General features: G+C 40.2%; 1 protein-coding gene across 2 annotated transcripts in view; it reads left to right on the forward strand.

The window, feature by feature from the left end:
- The window catches only part of LOC124554888 (chloride channel protein 2), a 532,144-nt gene that overhangs the window by 489,671 nt on the left and 17,006 nt on the right, over positions 1 to 25,467 (forward strand). For both annotated transcript variants that reach the window (XM_047128564.1, XM_047128563.1), the window contains exons 16-17: positions 8,460 to 8,619; positions 21,970 to 22,109. In XM_047128564.1, coding sequence (XP_046984520.1) covers positions 8,460 to 8,619; positions 21,970 to 22,109 — 300 coding nt within the window. The remainder of the gene's footprint in view (positions 1 to 8,459; positions 8,620 to 21,969; positions 22,110 to 25,467) is intronic.

Raw genomic sequence — 25,467 nt, forward strand, 5'->3', positions numbered from 1 at the left:
TGGTGGGAGCAAAACCAAAGCAACATTGTAAACCTTTATTTGTAAAACTAGACCTAATGAGCATTCCAAGCATATACATCTATGAAACTCTCACTTTCACGAAAAGAAACCCACAACTTTTTGAGATCAACTGTTTCTTGCATCAGTATGATACTAGATATAGAACAAGCTACATATTACCTACCCAACGATTAAAATCATATGAAAAAACCCTATACTGTATGGGCATGAAATCTGTAAATAAAATATGGAAAGGTATGGATCACCTAAATGTAAAAGGTACAAAAAGAGACCTGGAAAAATATCTGAAAGATAAATGTTACTATAGTATAGAAGATTTCTTGAATGGCAACAATGCATTATAATTGTAATTAAAATACCTCTTCGAAGATGTTACACCATATGTATTATTAGTTTATTGTCTATTTTCAGTATTATTATATATAATGTAAAACTGAAAAGTCACCTATGTCACATTCTTTGATTGTATTAGGCGTGTTATGTGATAATAAAAATGGAAATGGAAAGAATGTAATGTAAAAATATTTAGATTAGGTAAAATACGTAACACATTAAATAATGAACTACATGACAAATTACAATTGTTCTGAGAGGAAAAATAAGTTGAAGAGTATATAGTAAAATTAATAAATGGTGCATGGTTCCATACTTAGGAAAAATCTCTCTGAATGTAGCCAGAATGCTTAAATCTAGGCACTGTGCAACATCATTTTATTAGCACAGTGCCACTGGACACTTTTTGTCCAATGGCAAAGTCAGCTTTGGAAAAGGGTGGAATATGAAAAATCACTTGTAATTGTGACAGATTCTATACAAACCAGTCTGGTAGGTCAATATCATTCTGCTTGAAGGAATTCCATATAAGTTGGAAACATAGAAAAGGAGACTCTACTTTTGCAGACCACCTGTTTAAAGAAAGGCACAATTACAAGGTACAACATAAAGTCTTACATAACATCTACAAAGTAAGGAACTACCATGAAAGAATGTTAATTATATAAATGTGCAGTGTCTGTTCTTTCAGACTTGTCCAAGACAACAGACACCACGCATTCATATAATTACTCTCCTTGATAGTCAGTGAATTCACAATCTTTAGTCTGGATGCACATTATCTTTCGGCCTCCAGTGGAAATCTAAAAATCAGTGAGCATGGAGGACATGGATGGGTACTGTGGGTAGGTGGTTTTCAGTTGGGAATGTGAGTCAGCTGGAGTGCATTGAGATAGTCCTCACATTTGTGATAAAAGTTGTGTCCGACTTCGTGGACACTGAGATGGATAGTAATAATATTGTTAATTAGAACACTCTAAATAAGTAATGCTGTATTAATTACAGAAAAACTTATCTTTGCTCACCAGATTCAGCTGTAGCTATGAAACTGAACATTGTGGACTTGTGGTTCAGAACACAGTAAATGTGCAATGATTACTAGGTGACAAGTTGATACATGTTCAGAATGGCTGTATCGTGGCTTCACTAAAGTCACTAGAAAACACAAGTTCATCAACCTGTGTTGATGCTGTTCTACTAACATTGGTGTGGAGGCACATTTCACAGCAGATGGAAGTTTCTTCTATCCCTGATGGCTGACACAGGCTGCGTTGGCGAGTAGGCAGCACGATGGTTTAACTCCAACAGGAAATTCCTGGAAGTGGGTGGGATCCAACCTTGAACAAAACTGCCCTCTTGACCTCTGGTGATCCTATTTCAGGGCAGAGGCTTAGTGGCAGTGCCTTGGAATTGTGAAAGGCATGGCCTCTTCCTAGCATCTCATTGGCACCTCATGATACTGCTTTGCTGTGCAGTATCTCTGCAGTTGTCAGATCTTCTTGCACCACTCTTGATACTCAGTGACACCGCAGTAAGCACTATGCCCATTTGGTGCACTGGTTAACGCAACTGCCTAGTAAGCAGGAGAGCCTGGGTTTGAGTCCCAGCCCAGCACACATTTTCACCCATCGCCGCCCATTCTGTATAAAGTTCCAATGTAGCTGGTATCATCCGCTCCTCTACTTTCTTTTCCTTCTCCCTCTTCCACCTTTAGTTTACATAATAAAAGGAATTAATAAATACACTCCTGGAAATGGAAAAAAGAACACATTGACACCGGTGTGTCAGACCCACCATACTTGCTCCGGACACTGCGAGAGGGCTGTACAAGCAATGATCACACGCACGGCACAGCGGACACACCAGGAACCGCGGTGTTGGCCGTCGAATGGCGCTAGCTGCGCAGCATTTGTGCACCGCCGGCGTCAGTGTCAGCCAGTTTACCGTGGCATACGGAGCTCCATCGCAGTCTTTAACACTGGTAGCATGCCGCGACAGCGTGGACGTGAACCGTGACGGACTTTGAGCGAGGGCGTATAGTGGGCATGCGGGAGGCCGGGTGGACGTACCGCTGAGTTGCTCAACACGTGGGGCGTGAGGTCTCCACAGTACATCGATGTTGTCGCCAGTGGTCGGCGGAAGGTGCCCGTGCCCGTTGACCTGGGACCGGACCGCAGCGACGCACGGTTGCACGCCAAGACCGTAGGATCCTACGCAGTGCCGTAGGGGACCGCACCGCCACTTCCCAGCAAATTAGGGACACTGTTGCTCCTGGGGTATCGGCGAGGACCATTCGCAACCGTCTCCATGAAGCCGGGCTACGGTCCCGCACACCGTTAGGCCGTCTTCCGCTCACGCCCCAACATCGTGCAGCCCGCCTCCAGTGGTGTCGCGACAGGCGTGAATGGAGGGACGAATGGAGACGTGTCGTCTTCAGCGATGAGAGTCGCTTCTGCCTTGGTGCCAATGATGGTCGTATGTGTGTTTGGCGCCGTGCAGGTGAGCGCCACAATCAGGACTGCATACGACCGAGGCACACAGGGCCAACACCCGGTATCATGGTGTGGGGAGCGATCTCCTACACTGGCCGTACACCACTGGTGATCGTCGAGGGGACACTGAATAGTGCACGGTACATCCAAACCGTCATCGAACCCATCGTTCTACCATTCGTAGACCGGCAAGGGAACTTGCTGTTCCAACAGGACAATGCACGTCCGCATGTATCCCGTGCCACCCAACGTGCTCTAGAAGGTGTAAGTCAACTACCCTGGCCAGCAAGATCTCCGGATCTGTCCCCCATTGAGCATGTTTGGGACTGGATGAAGCGTCGTCTCACGCGGTCTGCACGTCCAGCACGAACGCTGGTCCAACTGAGGCGCCAGGTGGAAATGGCATGGCAAGCCGTTCCACAGGACTACATCCAGCATCTCTACGATCGTCTCCATGGAGAATAGCAGCCTGCATTGCTGCGATAGGTGGATATACACTGTACTAGTGCCGACATTGTGCATGCTCTGTTGCCTGTGTCTATGTGCCTGTGGTTCTGTCAGTGTGATCATGTGATGTATCTGACCCCAGGAATGTGTCAATAAAGTTTCCCCTTCCTGGGACAATGAATTCACAGTGTTCTTATTTCAATTTCCAGGAGTGTATATGTCCACTGCTGAAGCTTAATACTGAATGATCAGACTAAGTCCCCTTGCTTGTCACTTCTAACTGTAAATACTACTAATAATCCTATGCAAACCACTTTGTTAATCACCATTACTACTCACATGCCTAATTTTTGTCCTGTATTTCAATTACTGTAATTTATATTTCCCTGTTAAAAAATTTACTTTGTATACTTACAGATGTTTCATTTCCCTTTCTGTCTCACTTGTTATGTTGTACCTCTTTGTAATATTGGACCTTTTCAGGACCAAATTATCTTGTTCAGGCACCCCATTGGAACATGTGACCAAATTTCACTATGTACAGTTCAACTTTTTTTTTTCATCCCAGAACAATTTTTGTAATTTGTCATGTAATTCATTATTTAATGTGTCACATATGTTATCCAACTTAAACAGATTTTAATCATATTTTTACTGATACAATCCCTTGTTTTACTCCTAAATCCAACTATAACTATTGTCATCTTTGTAAACCAACTGAGATACTCTGTAGCTCAACTATTTTAAAAATGTTTGACCCTTAAAAAAAATTTCACAGCCACAGTATTAAATATTGTAGAACATTACATCAGTTCTGTGTTTCTTCGTTCATAACAAATAAAATATTCTACCAAGAACTGACAGAATAGTCAATGCAATGGAGTAATAAATTGAAATATCATGCCTGATCCTTAAGTTTTACTGCATGAACAGCAAAAATTTAGTAATCGATAAACACTTTTCCTTTCATCATTTTGTGGGGGAGTGTCAGAGAGAGTTTCATAAAGTTTTGAAATTATGTGTAAAGCTTGTTGAAAGTTAATAAGTAGTCTCACTGTCAAACAAGTGATGACTGTAGTCTGGTTAATTTGTGTGCCACAGGCTAGACTGCCTCAAAACATATATAGTTTCAAACAATAATACTCATATTACTTTGTGAAAACCTTAACATAAGATTACACCTCTTAATGAGTAGATTATTACAGCATTTTAAGTTTGTAAATTCTGTAAATAATTATATTAAATATTGAAAATCAAATTTCTGTTGCCTCTGGAAGCTGTAATGTAGGCAGTCTGCAACTGGAATGGGGTGCCATCAGCTGACTTAGTCATTTAATAATGTAGATATGTTTCAGTTTTCTGGTAATGTAGACAAATAAATTTATTTCATGTTGTTGTTGTGGTCTTCAGTCCTGAGACTGGTTTGATGCAGCTCTCCATGCTACTCTATCCTGTGCAAGCTTTTTCATCTCCCAGTACCTACTACAACCTACATCCTTCTGAATCTGCTTAGTGTATTCATCTCTTGGTCTCCCTATACGATTTTTACCCTCCATGCTGCCCTCCAATACTAAACTGGTGATCCCTTGATGCCTCAGAACATGTCCTACCAACCGATCCCTTCTTCTAGTCAAGTTGTGCCACAAACTTCTCTTCTCCCCAATCCTATTCAATACTTCCTCATTAGTTATGTGATCTACCCATCTAATCTTCAGCATTCTTCTGTAGCACCACATTTTGAAAGCTTCTATTCTCTTCTTGTCCAAACTATTTATCGTCCATGTTTCACTTCCATACATGGCTACACTCCATACAAATACTTTCAGAAATGACTTCCTGACACTTAAATCTATACTCAATGTTAACAAGTTTTTCTTCTTCAGAAACGCTTTCCTTGCCATTGACAGTCTACATTTTATATCCTCTCTACTTCGACCATCATCAGTTATTTTGCTCCCCAAATAGCAAAACTCTTTTACTACTTTAAGTGTCTCATTTCCTAATCTAATTCCCTCAGCATCACCCGACTTAATTAGACTACACTCCATTATCCTTGTTTTGCTTTTGTTGATGTTCATCTTATATCCTCGTTTCAAGACACTGTCCATTCCATTCAACTGCTCTTCCAAGTCCTTTGCTGTCCCTGACAGAATTACAATGTCATCGGCGAACCTCAAAGTTTTTATTTCTTCTCCATGAATTTTAATACCTACTCCGAATTTTTCTTTTGTTTCCTTTACTGCTTGCTCAATATACAGGTTGAACAACATCAGGGAGAGGCTACAACCCTGTCTTACTCCCTTCCCAACCACTGCTTCCCTTTCATGTCACTCGACTCTTATAACTGCCATCTGGTTTCTGTACAAATTGTAAATAGCCTTTCGCTCCCTGTATTTTACCCCTGCCACCTTTAGAATTTGAAAAAGAGTATTCCAGTCAACATTGTCAAAAGCTTTCTCAAAGTCTACAAATGCTAGAAACATAGGTTTGCCTTTCCTTAATCTTTCTTCTAAGATAAGTCGCAAGGTCAGTATTGCCTCACATGTTCCAGTGTTTCTACGGAATCCAAACTGATCTTCCCCGAGGTTGGCTTCTACTAGTTTTTCCATTCGTCTGTAAAGAATTCGTGTTAGTATTTTGCAGCTGTGACTTATTAAACTGATAGTTCGGTAATTTTCACATCTGTCAACACCTGCTTTCTTTGGGATTGGAATTATTATATTCTTCTTGAAGTCTGAGGGTATTTCGCTTGTTTCATACATCTTGCTCACCAGATGGTAGAGTTTTGTCAGGACTGGCTCTCCCAAGGCCGTCAGTAGTTCCAATGGAATGTTGTCTACTCCGGGGGCCTTGTTTCGACTCAGGTCTTTCAGTGCTCTGTCAAGCTCTTCACGCAGTATCATATCTCCCATTTCATCTTCATCTACATCCTCTTCCATTTCCATAATATTGTCCTCAAGTACATCGCCCTTGCATAGACCCTCTATATACTCCTTCCACCTTTCTGCTTTCCCTTCTTTACTTAGAACTGGGTTTCCATCTGAGCTCTTGATATTCATACAAGTCGTTCTCTTCTCTCCAAAGGTCTCTTTAATTTTCCTGTAGGCAGTATCTATCTTACCCCTAGTGAGATAGGCCTCTACATCCTTACATTTGTCCTCTAGCCATCCCTGCTTAGCCATTTTGCACTTCGTGTCGATCTCATTTTTGAGACGTTTGTATTCCTTTTTGCCTGCTTCATTTACTGGATTTTTATATTTTCTCCTTTCATCAATTAAATTCAATATTTCTTCTGTTACCCAAGGATTTCTACTAGCCCTCATCTTTTTACCTACTTGATCCTCTGCTGCCTTCGCTACTTCATCCCTCAAAGTTACCCATTCTTCTTTTACTGTATTTCTTTCCCCCATTCCTGTCAATTGTTCCCTTATGCTCTCCCTGAAACTCTGTACAACCTCTGGTTCTTTCAGTTTATCCGGGCCCCATCTCCTTAAATTCCCACCTTTTTGCAGTTTCTTCAGTTTTAATCTACAGGTCATAACCAATAGATTGTGGTCAGAGTCCACATCTGCCCATGGAAATGTCTTACAATTTAAAACCTGGTTCTTAAATCTCTGTCTTACCACTATATAATCTATCAGATACCTTTTAGTATCTCCAGGGTTCTTCCATGTATACAACCTTCTTTCATCATTCTTAAACCAAGTGTTAGCTATGATTATGTTGTGCTCTGTGCAAAATTCTACCAGGCGGCTTCCTCTTACATTTCTTAGCCCCAATCCATATTCACCTACTATGTTTCCTTCTCTCCCTTTTCCTACAATCGAATTCCAGTCACCCATGACTTCTAAATTTTCATCTCCCTTCACAATCTGAATAATTTCTTTTATTTCATCATACATTTCTTCAATTTCTTTGTCATCTGCAGAGCTAGTCGGCATATAAACTTGTACTACTGTAGTAGGTGTGGGCTTCGTATCTATCTTGGCCACAATAATGCGTTCACTATGCTGTTTGTAGTAGCTTACCCGCATTCCTATTTTCCTATTCATTATTAAACCTACTCCTGCATTACCCCTATTTGATTTTGTGTTTATAACCCTGTAGTCACCTGACCAGAAGTCTTGTTCCTCCTGCCACCGAACTTCACTAATTCCCACTATATCTAACTTCAACCTATCCATTTCCCTTTTTAAATTTTCTAACCTACCTGCCCGATTAAGGGATCTGACATTCCACGCTCCGATCTGTAGAACGCCAGTTTTCTTTCTCCTGATAATGACATCCTCTTGAGTAGTCCCCACCCGGAGATCCGAATGGGGGACTATTTTACCTCCAGAATATTTTACCCAAGAGGACGCCATCATCATTTAATCATACAGTAAAGCTGCATGCCCTCGGGAAAAATTACGGCTGTAGTTTCCCCTTGCTTTCAGCCGTTCGCAGTACCAGCGCAGCAATGCCGTTTTGGTTATTGTTACAAGGTCAGAACAGTCAATCATCCAGGCTGTTGCCCTTGCAACTACTGAAAAGGCTGCTGCCCCTCTTCAGGAACCACACATTTGTCTGGCCTCTCAACAGATACCCCTCCGTTGTGGTTGCACCTACGGTACGGCTATCTGTATCGCTGACGCACGCAAGCCTCCCCACCAACGGCAAGGTCCATGGTTCATGGGGGGGGGGGATTTATTTCATAGGCAATATCATTTTCAAGCTATCAACTATTAGTGTTTACTTATTGCTAAAATAATTCTCTTCCATGTGATGGGTCATGCTAAATATTTACATTTCAGTTTACATATATGCCTCCACTAGGTAGTGGAGGCATATAGCAGCATGTAGGCGCATAGGAAATAACTATTACTAGCTGGCACTCATTCACACAACATCCCCCTCTTCAAACACCAGAGGATAAGAGAAGGTTTCTCTCTACCTGTCTCCCTCTACCATCCAGAACTTCTTAATTTAAGTAACCCATTTTAATTCAGGTATTCCATTACCATAAAAAACTTTTATTTTGTAAATAATTTTTAAGTTTTGGTTTTATACTCACAGATATTCATATTCCACTCATGATTTTCCTTCATTATATTCTTGTACAGACATGTACATCAGTCAAGAAATGGAGTACCGGTATAATGTATTTATTTCATTATGTATTTTTAGAGCAAAGGAAGAAATGGAAAGAAAAATGATAGAAGAATTTCAGCAAAAGCAGAGGAGACCATCTAGATTTGAAGTCATTCCTGCACCCGACATCCTCAAACTTCGACAACAGTCAGCAGCTGATCTACTTTCACCAAATAATATTCATGCAGGGGATGGAGTAAGTCTCTTATATTACTGATACTAACTAAATCAATACAATTTACACGCATTAATAAAAGATTAAGCAGTCACATATCAGCAGCTTGGCCAAATATCATGGTATTGTGACTGGAAACATCCACTGAATTTTCAGCGTGATGGGTCACAAATTTCTTATGGAACAAGAGATAAAAATGAATAAAGGATAAGGTGTAGACGGTGGGAAAACTGTAGAGGATAGGTAACCTAAGGTCAGTGTGAAGAAGCACTTACTCAGTTTAGGAGAACTGTTATTGAAGTTTTTAAGATGATGTGCTTAATCAAAAGCCAGGGAGTTCAGAATTCTGCAAATGAATAAAAATGTGAAGAAACATTTCTTCTTCCCACATCTCTAAGAACATAATCAATTCTTCTTTCCCTTTGGTCAAGAGAAGGACTTGTATCTCACTTTGAGTAGAAATGTGAACTCATACCTGAAGTTCATGAAGCTAGTTGCTTATTCACTAAAAAATGGGTTCCTAGCTAGAGGTACAAAAATGTTTGTCCATGTTCTTGTTGACAGCATAAGATCCAATATAGACAACTGAAAAACAAAAGTAGAAATATGTAATTTCATTTGCAAACATGTCTTTGCAAAGGATGGTCCAGAAATAATACCTCCATTTAGTCTCAGTAACAACTGAAATGTCCTCAGTACAGAAATCAGCACCAGTAATCCACAAAAATGGCTGAAATTTCTTGAATTCTTCAGGGGCTTGAGGCTCATCCATCCATGACAAATTTTTAATTAAATAACTTTGGAAACTAACAGATATTTATAAAAAGGGCAACAAAACTACCACCCAATATTATTCATTTCCATTTGCAACAAAATCATGTAATTCATTCTATCTAACATTAACACATCTGCCATTAATTCACCTTCTAGAAGGGAATCATTATGATTTCTGAAACACTAGTTCTGTGACATCCAACTTTCACAGTTCACATGTGATATAGCCATTGATAGAGGTAACCAAGTTGATTGACCATTTCTCGATGTTTGAGAAGCTTGTAGTTTGACACTGGGCTAGTTCCTGCTGAAGAAGATACAATAATGCATATCTAGCCAGTACGGTGGATGGATTGAGGACTTCTTCATAGGCAAGACATGCTTTCTTATACTGTATGGAGCATCATCCACAGGCACAGAAAAAATTTCAGGTTTGCCCGGGGGAGTATGCTGGGATACCTTCTCTTCATGTTACATGTTAATGACTTAGCTATTAATATTAGCACAGTCTTAGGCTGTTCACTCTAAGATCTGGCTAGCAGAAATCCCAGAAACTCTTACTTTACTGTACAATTTGCAGCATTAGATAAAACATATATTCAACTCCACTAAAATTGGTGTGGTTGAGCTGGTTTATAAAAAGAAAGTAAGGCATGACTCTGAAAATAGTAGGCCAGTGTCACTGGATGAAATGGTTGTGTGGGATTATTGGCTGGGAGACCCTGTCTGGGTAGTTTGGCTGCCTAACGTAAGTCTTTCTATTTTACACCACTTGCACATCAATGATAATAAGATGAAATGATGAGAACAATACAAACACCCAGTCCACAAGCAGAGAGAATCTCCACTCTGGCAGGTAATCAAACCCAAGATGCCAGAATCCAGAACCAGCAATGTTCACTGCTAGGCCAGAAGCTGTGGACACCAATACCACTAATCCCCACTATGAGCAAAATATTTGAAAGTGGTATTCTGACTCAGCTTGGTGTCTTCTTCATGAGACATGAACTGCTTATACTGGTACAATCAAAGTATGGTTTTGAAAAAAGAGATAAACATGGCCACAGCAGTTAACAAAGTTTTTCCATGAAGTATACTTTACACTTGACCAGAGGATGCAGATGGCAGGTACATTTTTAGATGTGATTAGGGTCATATTGAAGGGGTGGCAAGATAGGCTCCTGTCATGTGTGCAAGCACAGAGGGGCACAAAATGTTAATGGGACAAAAACAAGAAAGAAAAATAGTTTAAGAGTTACTACTAGTGAACAGATCTCTATCACTAGCATGGTTCTGTGGTAACAGTGCACTTGATCCACATGGCTGGTGCTTACACAGCTTGCTCATGTTCAGTAGTCAAGTTCTCACTGCTACTTAGCTACTCTATTATAGGACGTCAAAGACTGGCAAGCATATGCTGAAGTAAATATGCTAGTCTGCTTCACTCAGAACAGGGAAATGTAAATTGAAATTATAATGGCATTACTACTTCTGGAAAAGGATATTTTCTCAACTCTTAATTATAGCTGTTTTTCTTTTATTTATAATTAATAGTTTGTACACTATTAATAGTTAATGAGTAGAAAGTAAAATCTGTTCTTTATTAATGATATTATTATATATCTTACTGAAAGCATTGTACAGTTGCAGCCATTTTGTAAGAAGATGTAGATTTTGTATTTAAACTCTAGCTCGTTCAAGAATTTCTTCCAAAAGCTAGCAAAGTTTTGGTTCAGTGAGTGGTCTCCTTTACTCCTAAAACAACTGTTGTTGTTGTAATTGTAATTTGTCATAGCTGTGTTGGGAAAGAACCTAAACTCCAAGCATTAAAAGAAAGGACTGAAGCTCAAATAAGTATGGGTACTGAAAGCTGGATGAAATTGGAGATAAATTCACATAAATTTTTTACAATGGACATAATGATGTTCAGAAAGGATAAATTAAATACACTTGGTGGTGTGGTGCGCTTGTTGCCGTTAGAAGTAGCTTAACTTGTAGGGAAATTCAAGTAGAAAGTTCTGGTATTATAGTAGGGATAGAGGTTATAATTGGCAACTGGACTAAATTAATAATAGGTTCCTTTTATAGACCCCTGACTTAGGTGATAAAGTTTTTGAATGGTCCAAAGAAAACACGAGTCTTATTTCAGATACACCACTCATGCAGTTATAGTTGGTGGTGATTACAACATATCCTTTATTCATTACAAAAATATGTCTATAAAGTCAGTGCCCAGCATAAAACCATCCAAAGTCATACTAAATGCTTTCTCTGAAAATTATTTTGAGCAGTTAGTTCAGGGGCCCACCTTACGTGTATATGGCTATGAAAACATACTTGACATCTTACTAACAAATAATTCTTAGCTAATAGGGAGCATCATAATGGATATGGTGTTAGTGAACACAAGGTCATTGTAGCGAGACTGAGTACTGTGACACCCAAATCCACTGAAAAGAAATCCAAAATATATCTGTTTTCAAAAAGTAGATAAAAATTCACTTGATGCTTACCTACGAGACAGTCTGCATTCCTTACACTCTAACTATGTTGCTTGGATTCAAGAAACAATATCAGTGACAATTGAGGCATTTATACCAAATAAATTAATAAAAGATGAAACTAATCCCCCAAGGTACTCAAAACAGGCCAGAACATTGTTGTAGTAGCAACAAAAACAGTGTGCCAAATTTTAAAAAATGCAAAATCTCAAAGATTGCTGATGTTTCACTCGGTCTCAAAACTTAGTGTGGACTTCAGTGTGAGATGTTTTAACAGTTCTCACAATGAATACATTGTCTCAAAATCTGGTAGAAACTAAAAGAGACCCTGGTTGTATATAAAATACACCAGCGGCAAGACACTATCAGTGCCTTATCAGTACATTCACTGTGCAACAGCAATGATAATGTTACCAATGATTGCATCACTAATGCTGAGTTACTAAACACAGTTTTCTGAAATACCATCCTCAAAGAAGACACAGTGAACATTTGAGAATTCAAATCAAGAACAGCTACCAATGTGAGTAACTTAGAAGTAGATATCCTCAGCATTCCGAAGTGGCATAAATCACTTAATAAAACCAAGTCTACCAGTCCAGATTACATACCAATTATGTTCCTTTCAAAGTATGTTGATATAATAGCTCCATACATAGCTATCATATATAACCACTCACTTGATGAAAGATCCGTACCTAAGAACTGGAAAGTTGCACAGGCCACACCAATATTTAAGAAATCATGGACACCAATTTGCAGTAGGATTTTGGAGCATGTACTACATTCAAACATTATGAATTACCTCAAACAAAACAATCTACTAAGACATAGCTCGGATTGAGAAAATATTGTTCTTATGAAGCACAACTAGCTCTTTATTTGTGCAAAGTAATAATGACTATCGACAGGGGATCTGAAATTGATTCCATATTTTTAGATTTCCTAAAGGCTTTTGACACCATTTCTCACAAGCTACTTCTAATCAAACTGTGTGCATATGTGGTATCATCTCAGTTATGAGATCGGATTTTTTGCAAATGATGTTGTCATTTGCCATAGATAAAGTCATAAGTAGATCAAACAAATTCTAAAATAACTTAGACAAGAGATCTGTATGGTGCAAAACGTGGTAATTAACTCTGATTAACAAAAAGTGTGAGGTCATCCACATGAATACTAAGGAATCTGTTAGATTTTGGTTACATGACAAATCACATAAATCTGAAGGCTATCAATTCAACTAAATACCTAGGGATTACTTGGACAGTTTCCAGCCACTGGCTGGGTCTGTCGGGAACACAAGCCTCTCCATCGTGTTCTGTCTTTCCACCATTCCCCCTCTTCCACCTTCGTCCAGTTCTCTCCTCTTCTCGCCACACATTCCTTCACTCCCTTCACCCATCTATCTCTTGGTCTTCCCTTGGGCCTCTTCCCCTCCAGTTGCAGATCAAACATCCTCTTTGGAATTCTTCCCTCATCCATTCTCTTCATGTGTCCGTACCACTGCAGTCTTGATTTTTCTATCCTGTCCTGTACTGGTTCCTCCTTTAGTCTTTCCCTCACATACACATTTCGCAATCTGTCTCGTCTTGTTACACTCAACCTGCTCCTCTGGAACTTCATTTCACTAGCTTGTATTCTACTTTTGTCGCTTTTGTGCATTACCCATGTCTCACTTCCGTATGCCAATATGGGGACAAAGTAGGTTCGGTATATAATTCCCTTGGATTTCTGTGGCACCTCCTTGCTCCAAATAAGCCCCCTAATGCATTTGAAGAACTGCCCTGCTTTTCTGCACCTTTCATTTATTTCCATTGCGTTTCCCCCCTTACTTTCAATCATGCTTCCCAGGTACTTGAAGTTCTCTACCACTTGTAGTTTTTCCCCTCCACAAGTTATATCCACATTTGGCCTATTCTTCTTCCTTGTTGTGACAATTATTTCACTTTCCTTTGCAGAGAAATGCATTCCATATTGTGCTGCCGTTGCCTCCCATACATCTAACTGCTCTTGCACCTCCTTCTCGCAATTTCCCCATAACATCAGGTCATCGGCAAAAAGCACTGCTTTCATTTTATGATCTCCAATTGCATTTGATACTTGCTGTAGGATTTCATCCATAACAATAATAAACAATAAAGACGAAAGTGCACTTCCCTGTCGCAGCCCATTTTCCAGCTTGAACCATGCAGTACGTTCCCTCCCCACTTTCACACAACTCTCACTTCCCTCATACATTTTTCTGACTTTTCGTGTTATCTCTTCATCTATCCCTTTTGCGTTCAGCACATCCCAGAGCTTGTCCCTATAGATACTGTCATACGCCTTCTCAATATCTAAAAAGGCCATGATTAAGTCCTTCCCGTACTCATAGTGCCTTTCCTGCAGTTGCCTTACCGCAAATATGAGGTCCGTTGTTGATCTTCCCGGTCTGAAACCATACTGCTCCTCTTGCAGTCTACTTTCAATACTGCTTCTTATTCTCTTCTCCAGGATCTTTTCATAGATTTTTCCACAGTGGCATAGCAGGGTGATTCCTCTGTAGTTCTCACATCTCCTTTTATCCCCTTTCTTGAAGATCGGGACTATAATTCCTTTCTTCCAATCCTCAGGAATTCCGTTCTCCTTCCACACCACCCTCAGCACTCTGTATAGCCACTGGGTTCCTACTTCTCCTGCTGCTCTTATCATATCCACTGTTACTTCATCCCAACCTGGTGGCTGGAAACTGTCCAAGATGATGATGACCTAGGGATTACTATTACAAGCAACCTAAATGGGAATGATCACAGAGATAATGTTGTGGAGCAGGAATGAAAGAGTGTGTTTTGTTTATAGGACACTTAGAAGATGCAACAGGTCTGCTAAAGAGACTAAGCAATATGAAACAGAATGAGCATATGGGGATTGTGGTAGGGGAGGTGAATTGTCAACCTCAGTTTATTGGGAGAATTTTGGGAAAGTGTGGTTTATCTGTAAAGCAGACCCCATGCAAGACACTAGTGTGACCTGTTCTTAAGTACTGCTTGAGTGAATGGGATCCACACCAGGTCCAGTTAAAAGAAGTCATCGAAGCAGTTCAGAGGAGAGCTGCTAAATTTGTTTCTGATAGGGTGCTTCAGTAACTCAAATTGGAATCCCTGGAGGGAAGAAGACACTCATTTCAAAGAACACTACTGAGAAAGTTTTGAGGATTGGCATTTGAAGCTGACTGTAGAACAATCCTATTGCTGCCAATATACATTTCACGTAGTGACCACAAAGATTAGATATGAGAAATTAGGGCTCATATGGAGGCATACAGACAGTTGTTTTTCCCTTGCTCTATCTGCAAGTGGAACAGGAAAGGAAACAACCAGTAGTGGTACAGTGTACCTTCTGCCACACACCATGTAGTGGCATGTGGAGTATGTAAATGTAGATGTTAACGTAGATGTAGACTGCCTACAGTGCACTTGTCCATTCTGTCCTGGAGTATTTCTTTGCGCTATGGAATCTGTACCAGATAAGATTGACAAAGGATACTGAAAAAGTTCAAAGAATGGCAACTCATTTTGTACGAGGGCTATCCACAAAGTACATTACGTTTTGGAATTAAAAATAAATAAAGTATTGGAAATCTTTTTTATTATATACATATGAAAGCCACACTTCAATACTACTTTTCTACATAGTTGCCATTTAAATTAAGGCACTTATCGTAGCGATGGACGAGCTTGGAAATTCCTTCGTCGTAAAATTCGGCCGCCTGCGCCTTCAACCACGTGGTTACCTCTTCTTGAAGCTGTGCGTCGTCATCAAAACGCTGCATAGCCAACCACTTCTTCATTGCTGGGAATAAGTGAAAGTCGCTCGGTGCCAGGTCGGTACTGTACGGCGGATGAGGAAACAACTCCCACTTAAAAGATTCGAGAACTTCACGAGTGGCATTTGCCGTGTGGGCCCGGGCGTTGTCGTGAATCAGCAAGATCTTTGAGCCCAACTTCCCCTGCGCTTGTTTTGTATTGCTGTTCTGAGGTTGTGCAGAGTTTGGCAATACCTTTGAGAGTTTATTGTAGTGCCTCTTTCCAGGAAATCCACAAAAATCGTATTCCTACTGGGTTACTGATTAACCACGTGGTTGAAGACGCAGGCAGCTGAATTTTATGATGAAGGAATTTCCAAGCTCGTCCATCGCTACGATAAGTGCCTTAATTTAAATGGCAACTATGTAGAAAAGTAGTATTTAAGTGTGGCTTTCATCTGTATATAATTAAAAAAATTTCCAATACTTTATTTATTTTTAATTCCAAAACGTAATGTACTTTGTGGATAGCCCTCATATTATCACAGAATAGGGGAGAGAATGTCATGGATATGATACACTATGTGATCAAAAGTATCCAGACAGCCCCAAAAACATGTTTTTAACATTAGGTGCATTGTGCTGCCACCTACTGCCAGGTACTCCATATCAGCAACCTCAGTAGTCATTAGACACAATGAGAGAGTATAATGGGGTGCTCTGCGGAACTCACGAACTTCGAATGTCGCCAGGTGATTGGGTGTCACTTGTGTCATACATCTGTGCCCGAGATTTCCACACTCCTAAACATTTCTAGGTCCACTGTTTCTAATGTGATAGTGAAGTAGAAATGTGAAGGGACATGTACAGCACAAAAGCAAACAGGCCAACCCCATCTATTGACTGACAGAGACCACCGACAGTTGTAGAGGGTCACAATGTGTAATGGGCAGACATGTATCCAGACCATCACACAGGTATTCCAAACTGCATCAGGATCAAGTGCAAGCACTGTGACAGTTAGGCGGGAGGTGAGAAAACTTGGATTTCATGTTGAGCAGCTGCTCCTAAGCCACACATCATGCCAGTAAATGCCAAACGATGCATCGCTTGGTGTAGGGAGCATAAACATTGAATGATTGAACAGTGGAAAACTGTTGTGTGGAGTGACGAATCACAGTACACAATGTGGCAATCCAATGGCAGGGTATGGGTGTGGTGAATGCCCAGTGAATGTCATCTGCCAGCATGTGTAGCACCAACAGTGAAATTTGTAGGCGGTGGTGTTATGGTGTTGTATTTTTCATGGAGGTGGCTTGCACCCCTTGTTGTTTTGCATGGCAAAATCACAGCACAGGCCTACATCAATGTTTTAGGCACCTTCTTGCTTCCCACTGTTGAAGAGCAATTCTGGGATGGTGATTGCATCTTTCAACACGATCAAGCACTTGTTCATAATGCACGGCCGGTGGCTACATGACAATAACATCCCAGTAATGAACAGGCCTGCACAGAGTCCTGACCTGAATCATATAGAACACCTTTGGGATGTTTTGGAACGCCGACTTCATGTCAAGTCTCACTGACTGTCATCGATACCCCTCCTCAGTACTGCACTCCATGAAGAATGGGCTGCTACTCCCCAAGAAACCTTCCAGCACATGACTGAACATTGTTCTGTGAGAGCGTAAGCTGTCATCAAGGCTATTGATGGAGAGCGCCACGAACTTGTAAGTCATTTTCAGCCAGGTGTCTGGATACTTTTGATCACATAGTGTATGTGAGTTGGGGTGGCAATCATTAAAACAAAGGTGTTTTTCAGTGCTGCGAAATCTTCCTCAAAACTTCAGTCACCAACATTCTTTTATAAATGCAAAAATATATTGTTGACACTATACTCCATAGGGAGAAATCATCATTGTAATAAAATAAGAGAAAATATAGCACCTACAGAACAATTTAATTGTACACTTTTCCTGTGCACTGTTTGAGATTGGAAAAACTACCAGTGAGATAATTCCACTGAAAGAAATATAAATAAACATACATATATTATAAAGTTATGTGTGAGTGAAGGAGTGTTGTACACAAACAAAACCCTCCCCCTCACAAAAAAGCACAAATATTGAGATAGATGTCAAGAAATTACCAGACTGGTACAAAGATTGCAACAATCCCATATCTAGAGAAATGTGAAATTACATACCTCGTAAAATGTAAAACTGTAGTATCATTTTACAACATGTTTAATGACTTTTAATAAAAACTGTCAAAAGCCTGAATAACTGCCTTTTGCAGTGTGAACCACTGCAAGAGGCACACTAAGACAGTCACTGAGGGTCTAGAAGGTACTGACAGGGATGTGGAGCCATGCCAACTCCAGTGCCATAGCCAACTGCACTAGGTTTCCTGGCTGAGGATCAATGGTGTGAACAGCCCAACCGAGGTTGTCCCACAGATTCTTGACTGGATTCAAATCCAGGGAGTCTTTGTACTGCACAAGTACATTGTGGGCTGTGTGACACATTGCATTAGCCTGCTGGTAGATGCCATCATGCTGAGAAAAAATATGAAGCCCAGAGATAGGTGTAAACTTGTGTTGATCCACTGTGCCTTCCAGAATGATTAGACATGCAAACATTCCCAGGCCATAATGCTTCCTCCTTTGGCCTGGCCCTCTCCATGATTATTACAGGGTATTTGCTTTCAGACATTTCGTGCTGTACATATCAGTGCCCATCTGTCCGATGGAGTATGAAATGTGATTCGTCTGAAAAGATACCAGCTTTTATGACAAATGAACAGCATTCAGCATGGGTGCCTGAATCAGGCACCTTCTGTGGAGACCCCCATATGCATTAACATTTGCTGAAGAATCATTGAGGAGACACTGTTGGTAGCCCCTTGGATCATCTGGGTGGTCAGTTGCTCAACAGTTGCACATCTATTCACCTGTATACATCTCTGCTGCTATTGTACACCTTTGCCATCTGTGGCCCATGGTGCACCACAGTTCCCCTGGTGCAGGGTTTTGGTAGTTTCATTTTGCCATGCATGATATACTTTAACCATAGTGGCTGGGACGTGAACAGTTAACAGATTCAGCCATTTTGGAAATGGCTCCACCCTTGGCTCAAAAGCCAATGATGATACTCTTTTGGACAGCAGATAAATAGCTCTATTTCTGCATTGTGATCATGACTGCACTGTTTTTTGTATCCCTGACACACTTAATGCACCTCCCCCCCCCCCCCCCCCACCCCACCAACTGATAGTGCTGCCACCTGGCATCTGTGCATTGTTATTACATGCTGATGTCGAACATAGGCAGTGGTTGAATTAAAGAGGCTGGACCACGTACAGTCATTTGTGGATTTCAGGTGTTAGGCTTTGATACAACAGTATTACATTGCAATTTATCTATGAATGAGATTGCTTATAAAATTATTGTGTGATGTATACTAGAAACAATCACAAGATAGAATGGATTTTCCACTCTGCAGTGGAGTGTGCGCTGATATGAAACTTCCTGGCAGATTAAAACTGTGTGCGGGACTGAGACTCGAGTTCGGGATCTTTGCCTTTCGCAGGCAAGTGCCCTACCATCTGAGCTACCCAAGCATGACTCACGTCCCATCCTCACAGCTTTACTTCCGCCAGTACCTTGCCTCCTACTTTCCAAACTTCACAGAAGTTCTCCTGCAAAGCTATCAGAACTAGCACTCCTGGAAGAAAGGATATTGTGGAGACATGGCTTTGCCACAGCCTGGGGAGTGTTTTCAGAATGAATTTTTCCCTCTGCAGCAGAGTTTCATATCAGTGGACACTCCACTGTAGAGTGAACAATTCATTCTGGAAACATTCTCCAGGCTGTGGCAAAGCCATGTCTCTGTAATGTCCTTTCTTCCAGGAATGCTAGTTCTGCAAGTTTTGCAGGAGAGCTTCTGTGAAGTTTGGAAGGTAGGAGATGAGGTACTGGTGGAAATAAAGCCGTGAGGACGTGGTGTGAGTTATGCTTGGGCAGCTCAGATGGTAGAGCACTTGCCCATGAAAGGCAAAGGTCCCAAGTTCGAGTCTTGGTCTCACACACAGTTTTAATCTGCCAAGAAGTTTCAATCACAAACTAGTTTAACTTATGGGGGAAAGTCGCATGTATGTTAAGGAAATAGTTGGTACAGAGGCTAGAATTCAATAAGACTGCCTGTGTCCTACCTGTGAACAGACTTAGAAGAGCTATAAGTAAATCACATAAAAGAATAACTTCTGCCATCCATCTTACATTAATTTGCAGGCTACAGGTGTCAATAGAAAGAAGTGTGAGGACAGGTAACAACTCACAATACACCAACCAGCTTGCAGACACATAAAATGTTATAGATTATTATTGATCATCTATCAAATTAGAGCATGTTGTCTCAGATGGGGTAGGTTGGAAAAAGACAGTAGTGGGAAGGGAAATGGATTGGTAGGAAAATGGATTGGAAGGAAAATGGGGTAATTTGGACTGGAAGACAGAGAAATGAACAGCTTCCACAGACGTAAGTGAGGGTATTAGCAGGCTTAGAGGAAACCGAAAGGTAATTGTCTGGTATACATATGGTTGACAGGTGCTGACAGTTGTTAAAATACTTCATATTTCATCTCTTCAGTACTGTACTGATATTTTAAATCACACAGAGAAAACAGCTAAACTGGGAACTGGTTAAAGTATGTAGTGATTCAACAATTTTAGCAGCAAGTCATTTAGTGTGTATGCACATACACTGATCAGCCAAAACATTAGTACCACTGCCCACTGTGATGCTGGATGCTGCCTAGTGACGTTTCAGGCATGTGATGCAGTAAGAAAGGTATGTAAGGGGAGCAGGCATGGATTGGGGATCACCCTAGTGGAGATATGGGCTGCAAATGGGGAAATACATTGAGATAAGCGACTCTGGCAGAGGGCAGATTATTGTTACATAATGCCTATGAATGATTACCTTGAAAACGGTGAAGCTGGATGAATAATCACATGCTGCTGTCATAAGCATTTATGGAAAGAGGTAGAAGGACAGAGGAACTACCACTAGGTGCTAAATGTTTGGATGTTCACGACTCTTCACAAAACGTGAGGTCGATGATCATCTCCACAAAGTCCATCATTGAGGTGAACAGCAGCTTGAACTGTGCAGTGCACCATGGACACAGGCTGGTGGGAGCAGTTTTATTCCATGGAAGACATTTTCCTGCACTTGCATAGACCTGTGGTGGTAATCAAAGATATGCTAATAGCTGCAAACCTCTTGCATCCATTCATGCTTGATGTCTTCCCCAGTCATGATGTCATGTTTCAGCAGTATAATTGTCTGTGTCTCAGAGCCACAACTGTGCTACAGTGGTTTGAGGAGCATTATAGTGAACTGAGGTTGATGTCTCAGTGACCAAATTCGCCTGATGTAAGTCCTATGGAACCGTTCTGGGAGACATTTTCCTGCACTTGCATAGACCTGTGGTGGTAATCAAAGACATGCTAATAGTTGCAAACCTCTTGCATCCATTCATGCTTGATGTCTTCCCCAGTGGTGATGTCATGTTTCAGCAGTATAATTGTCTGTGTCTCAGAGCCACAACTGTGCTACAGTGGTTTGAGGAGCATTATAGTGAACTGAAGTTGATGTCTCGGTGACAGAATTTGCCTGATGTAAGTCCTATGGAACCGATCTGGGTCACTGTCAGGTACCATCATTGAGTATGTAGATCAGCAGCTCATAATTTATGTGAATTACTTGACCTGTGCATAGACATCTAATGCCATGTACCACCAACAAACTGGCAGATCCCTGATACACAGAGTCAGTGATGTATTTCATTCCAAAGGTGGATGAACAAGTTATTAAGCAGGTGGTCATAATGTTTTGGCTCATCAGCATATATCATTACCAGCAGTGATAAAATATAGCTAGTTCCTGTGCATATTTTCAAGATTCCCGATAATATAATTGCACTTAAAAATACTAACTTGCTTTTTTTGTTTGTTGTAAAGTTTACAACTACATATCATACTAAGAGGCTATTTGTCATTTCCATAAAATAATTGACAAGTATTTTGTTAATCTTGTACATGTTTTTCATTATGATAGACATATTACAACATTGTGTCTGTATGTAATTTATAGAATAAGAAAAATGGGTTACTTCCCTTTTTTAATATAAAATACTCTTGAAATTGTAAGCGATTTCCTAATAGAACAAATTGTGCACAGAAAGCATGTAATTCTTCTGTGAATCTTCACTTCTGATTTTTAAAAGCTTATAATTACGTTATAGAACCATTTTTCTCCGGTTTCTGGGAGTCAGCCAAAGAAATCTATATTGAAGAAGACAAACTCATTTACACTAAGAAGCTTCAGCCCTCTCGTAAGCCCAAGTGTAACTCCATACACAACTGTGACGGGTGCTGAGAGTAGGTGAGTTATATTCAAATAATTTTCAGTTAGAAGAGTGTTACTCAACTATATTTGTGGAATACTGTTATACCTTTCATGAATTAAAGCAGGCAGATTGCAATTTAATGGTAAATATTTGTACAAATGATAACAAACTTTAATAATTTATCACAATAGTAACTGTGTGTGTGTGTGAAGGAATGAAATGTACAAGGGCATGCTGAAAAGTAATGCCTCTGAATTTTTTTATGTGAAGGCTCTTAAAGGTATTTCAATAAAACAAGATGTTAGTAATATTCTACATCTTTATTCTTCATGTTTGCAGATTTGCATCCCTCTGCCACTAAAGGGATCTGAATGGTAGTGTGGTGGGTAATGTAACTATGTCAGAGTGTGAGAAAAAGCATTCTGTAATCAAATTTCATACTAGGAGAGTTTCTCCACACATGGACCACCCTCTCCTTCAGCATGATAGAGCCAGACCACACTGAAGCACTGCAACATCTTCAACAGTCCGACACCTTGGGTTCACTGTCATTGATCATCCTCCATGCAGTCCCAATTTGGCCCCATTCTGCTTTTCATCTGTTTCCAAAACTTAAAGAATGCCTTTCAGGACTTTACTTTGATAGTGATAGAGTGGTCAAAGTAGGGCTGAGTGAAAACACTTGAGCCTTATATAAGGTCATTTAAGTGAAACGTAGAGAAAGTCCTCAACAGTGAGAATACTTGTCATTCAGCCATGAGCTGGCAATATAGCTAAACTAGTCATGTCACAATTGTTCAGAACTTGTGCACTTCCATACACAATAGCTCACGGTGCTATGATTATTTGTCATAGCAGAGGTGTGTAGTGGATACTTTCAAGTAAGTACAACATGTAGTTATTAAATTTTCACACAAAGAAAGTGTGACAGCAAATGGAATTTACTATCAACAGATGCCATGGAGGAGGAGGAGCTTAGTGTTTAACGTCCCATCGACAATGAGGTCATTAGAGACGGAGCGCAAGCTCGAGTCAGGGAAGGATGGGGAAGGAAATCGGCCGTGCCCTTTCAAAGGAACCATCCCGGAATTTGCCTGAAGCGATTTAGGGAAATCACGGAAAACCTAAATCAGGATGGCCGGAGACGGGATTGAACCGTCGTCCTCCCGAATCCGAGTCCAGTGTGCTAACCACTGCGCCACCACGCTTGGTACAGATGCCATGTATTATGAAACATGCTCTGGACATAGCACTGTAGTCAAATGTTTGATCCAGTTTCAGAGTGCAAATGGAGTACTGTGGATCTCCCTCACCCTAGAGGGACTGGTCTGTGAATACCAGGGGAAACAGTGAAAAAATTGTCAGTTTTCTAAACAGTGTAACTCAAAGAATAAGATTTGTAAGCCCATATAATGCTTACCATCTTTAAAGACATCATGTGGGAACATTTTTATGTATGAACTGCAGCTTTACTCTCATGCTTTTTTAAATGTATTTTTTTGTTGCAAGCGAAATAAACCATGCTGATTATTCATGTGCATCATAGGTACTACACATTACTCAGAATACAAACAAAGTAGAAGGTTTACCTTTTTTCTTGTAAGTTCCTTAAAGTATTATCTTTAAAGAATACTCTTGAAAAGATAGTGCTGTCATAAATTTGAGTACAAAAAAATTTTAAGTATGATTATCAAAAATTTTGGAAATGAATTCAGAGTTTTTCTTCAAAACAGCGTTTTATTTTCAAAGTTAAGTCACAGGAGTAGTCTACTTTTTAGTAGAGCATGTTTTAAGACAGTACACAAAATTTCAGCTCTCTACCTTTAATAGTTTTTAGCCCAAAGTGTACCAGAACATGAAATAATTTAACTTTTGGGAAATTCAAGTTAAAGTTAAAACTTGCATTTTCTATTAAAATTGAATGACACTAATACATCCCATGTCCATATTCATCTTGTTTCCTGTGTTGTTCTTCTCCCTTCCCTTTTTCACACGTCTTCTTCTTATTCTTGCTTCTATGGTGGCTTCCAACACTGATTTTTCGGTTTTGAAGAGTCTCCTTCGGTCAATGGGTATTAGAGCTCTATGCATATTTAGTCCACCAGGCACTCCCATCAGTTCCATAACATTAAGCCTTGACACTGCACTGTCATTGAAACATAGAACAGCATCTAGCACACCTATTTTTGAAGTATTTAGTCCTACTAGAACAGTTTTTGGTATCTGCTCCCAATACAATTGTTGAAACTTTCATTTGGATTTTGAGTCCTACCATGTAAATATTTCTCTAATAATCTTGTCACTTTGGTCTCACCTTGGGTAACAGCCCTCTGGTGGACACACCATGAATCACTGCCATGTGGGCAGAGTGCATGGCATGGGTTGTCATTTGTGGAGGATTTATGAAAGAAGGTAGCCCATACTGTCTTTTTTGTTCCCTCAAGGTCATGTTTATTTTGTCTTATGGCTTGTCCATAATAATACTTCAACCTGTCCATTTCTTCATCTGTAAGCCGACCACGTCCACTAATGAACTTACCATCAGCTAATTTCTTTCCCTTCAAATTACTCTTCAAGTTCCTCAATCTTGTACCCTACCTTTTCTGGACGCAGTCCAATACATTCCATTTTTTCAATTTTTGTGTTAGCATAAGGTTTGGATTCACAAACTTTTTGGTACCCTTTTGAGTCTCCATCTCCTAGGTAAGACTTATACATCACACCATATTTCTCCACTGACCTGTGAAATATCTTCACAACACCTTGAGATTCCATCCCTCCACTATAACCACTAAAATTAATCAAACATTTAAGATTTTCAGTTCAATTAGTACAGTCATGACAGTACTTGGTAATACATTCCACATAAATGACTTTACCATTGTCCAATGAGGTAGCTGTCACTACACCATTTAGGGAACTATGGCCTCTTTGTTGCCAGGATGCATCCAGGGTGCAAACACACATGTATTGTTGTCATTCGTGCCTACACTTTCCTGAACAGCATTTTTCATATTATCCTTTGCTACTTCTTCTTAAGTCTGTAGAATAATTTTATTGTACCTGTCAAACCTTGTTGGGGGAGGTAAGTCCATAAGAGCACAGAAAACTTGTGCATTTCTGTACCCTTTGCCTATACACCTCATAGCATAAGCAAGTTTAATATTTGTGTTATCTGTTTACTTATGCCACAAGTATAACCTCATTTGCTTAAATCATAAAAATTACAATGCTTAATTTTGATGCACAACCCCTTCTAGCACATATCTGTTCAACTACCTTTGCACCTCTGTTGCTACATTCCTTACACTGAAAAGCTTTATTTATTAGTTCAGACAGAACAGAGAGGTCAACAATAACACTACCTGAATCAATAGTTGGTGTCTCTGTATT

The sequence above is a fragment of the Schistocerca americana genome, chromosome X (genome assembly GCF_021461395.2).
Source record: "Schistocerca americana isolate TAMUIC-IGC-003095 chromosome X, iqSchAmer2.1, whole genome shotgun sequence".
NCBI classification, from domain to species: Eukaryota; Metazoa; Arthropoda; class Insecta; order Orthoptera; family Acrididae; genus Schistocerca; species Schistocerca americana.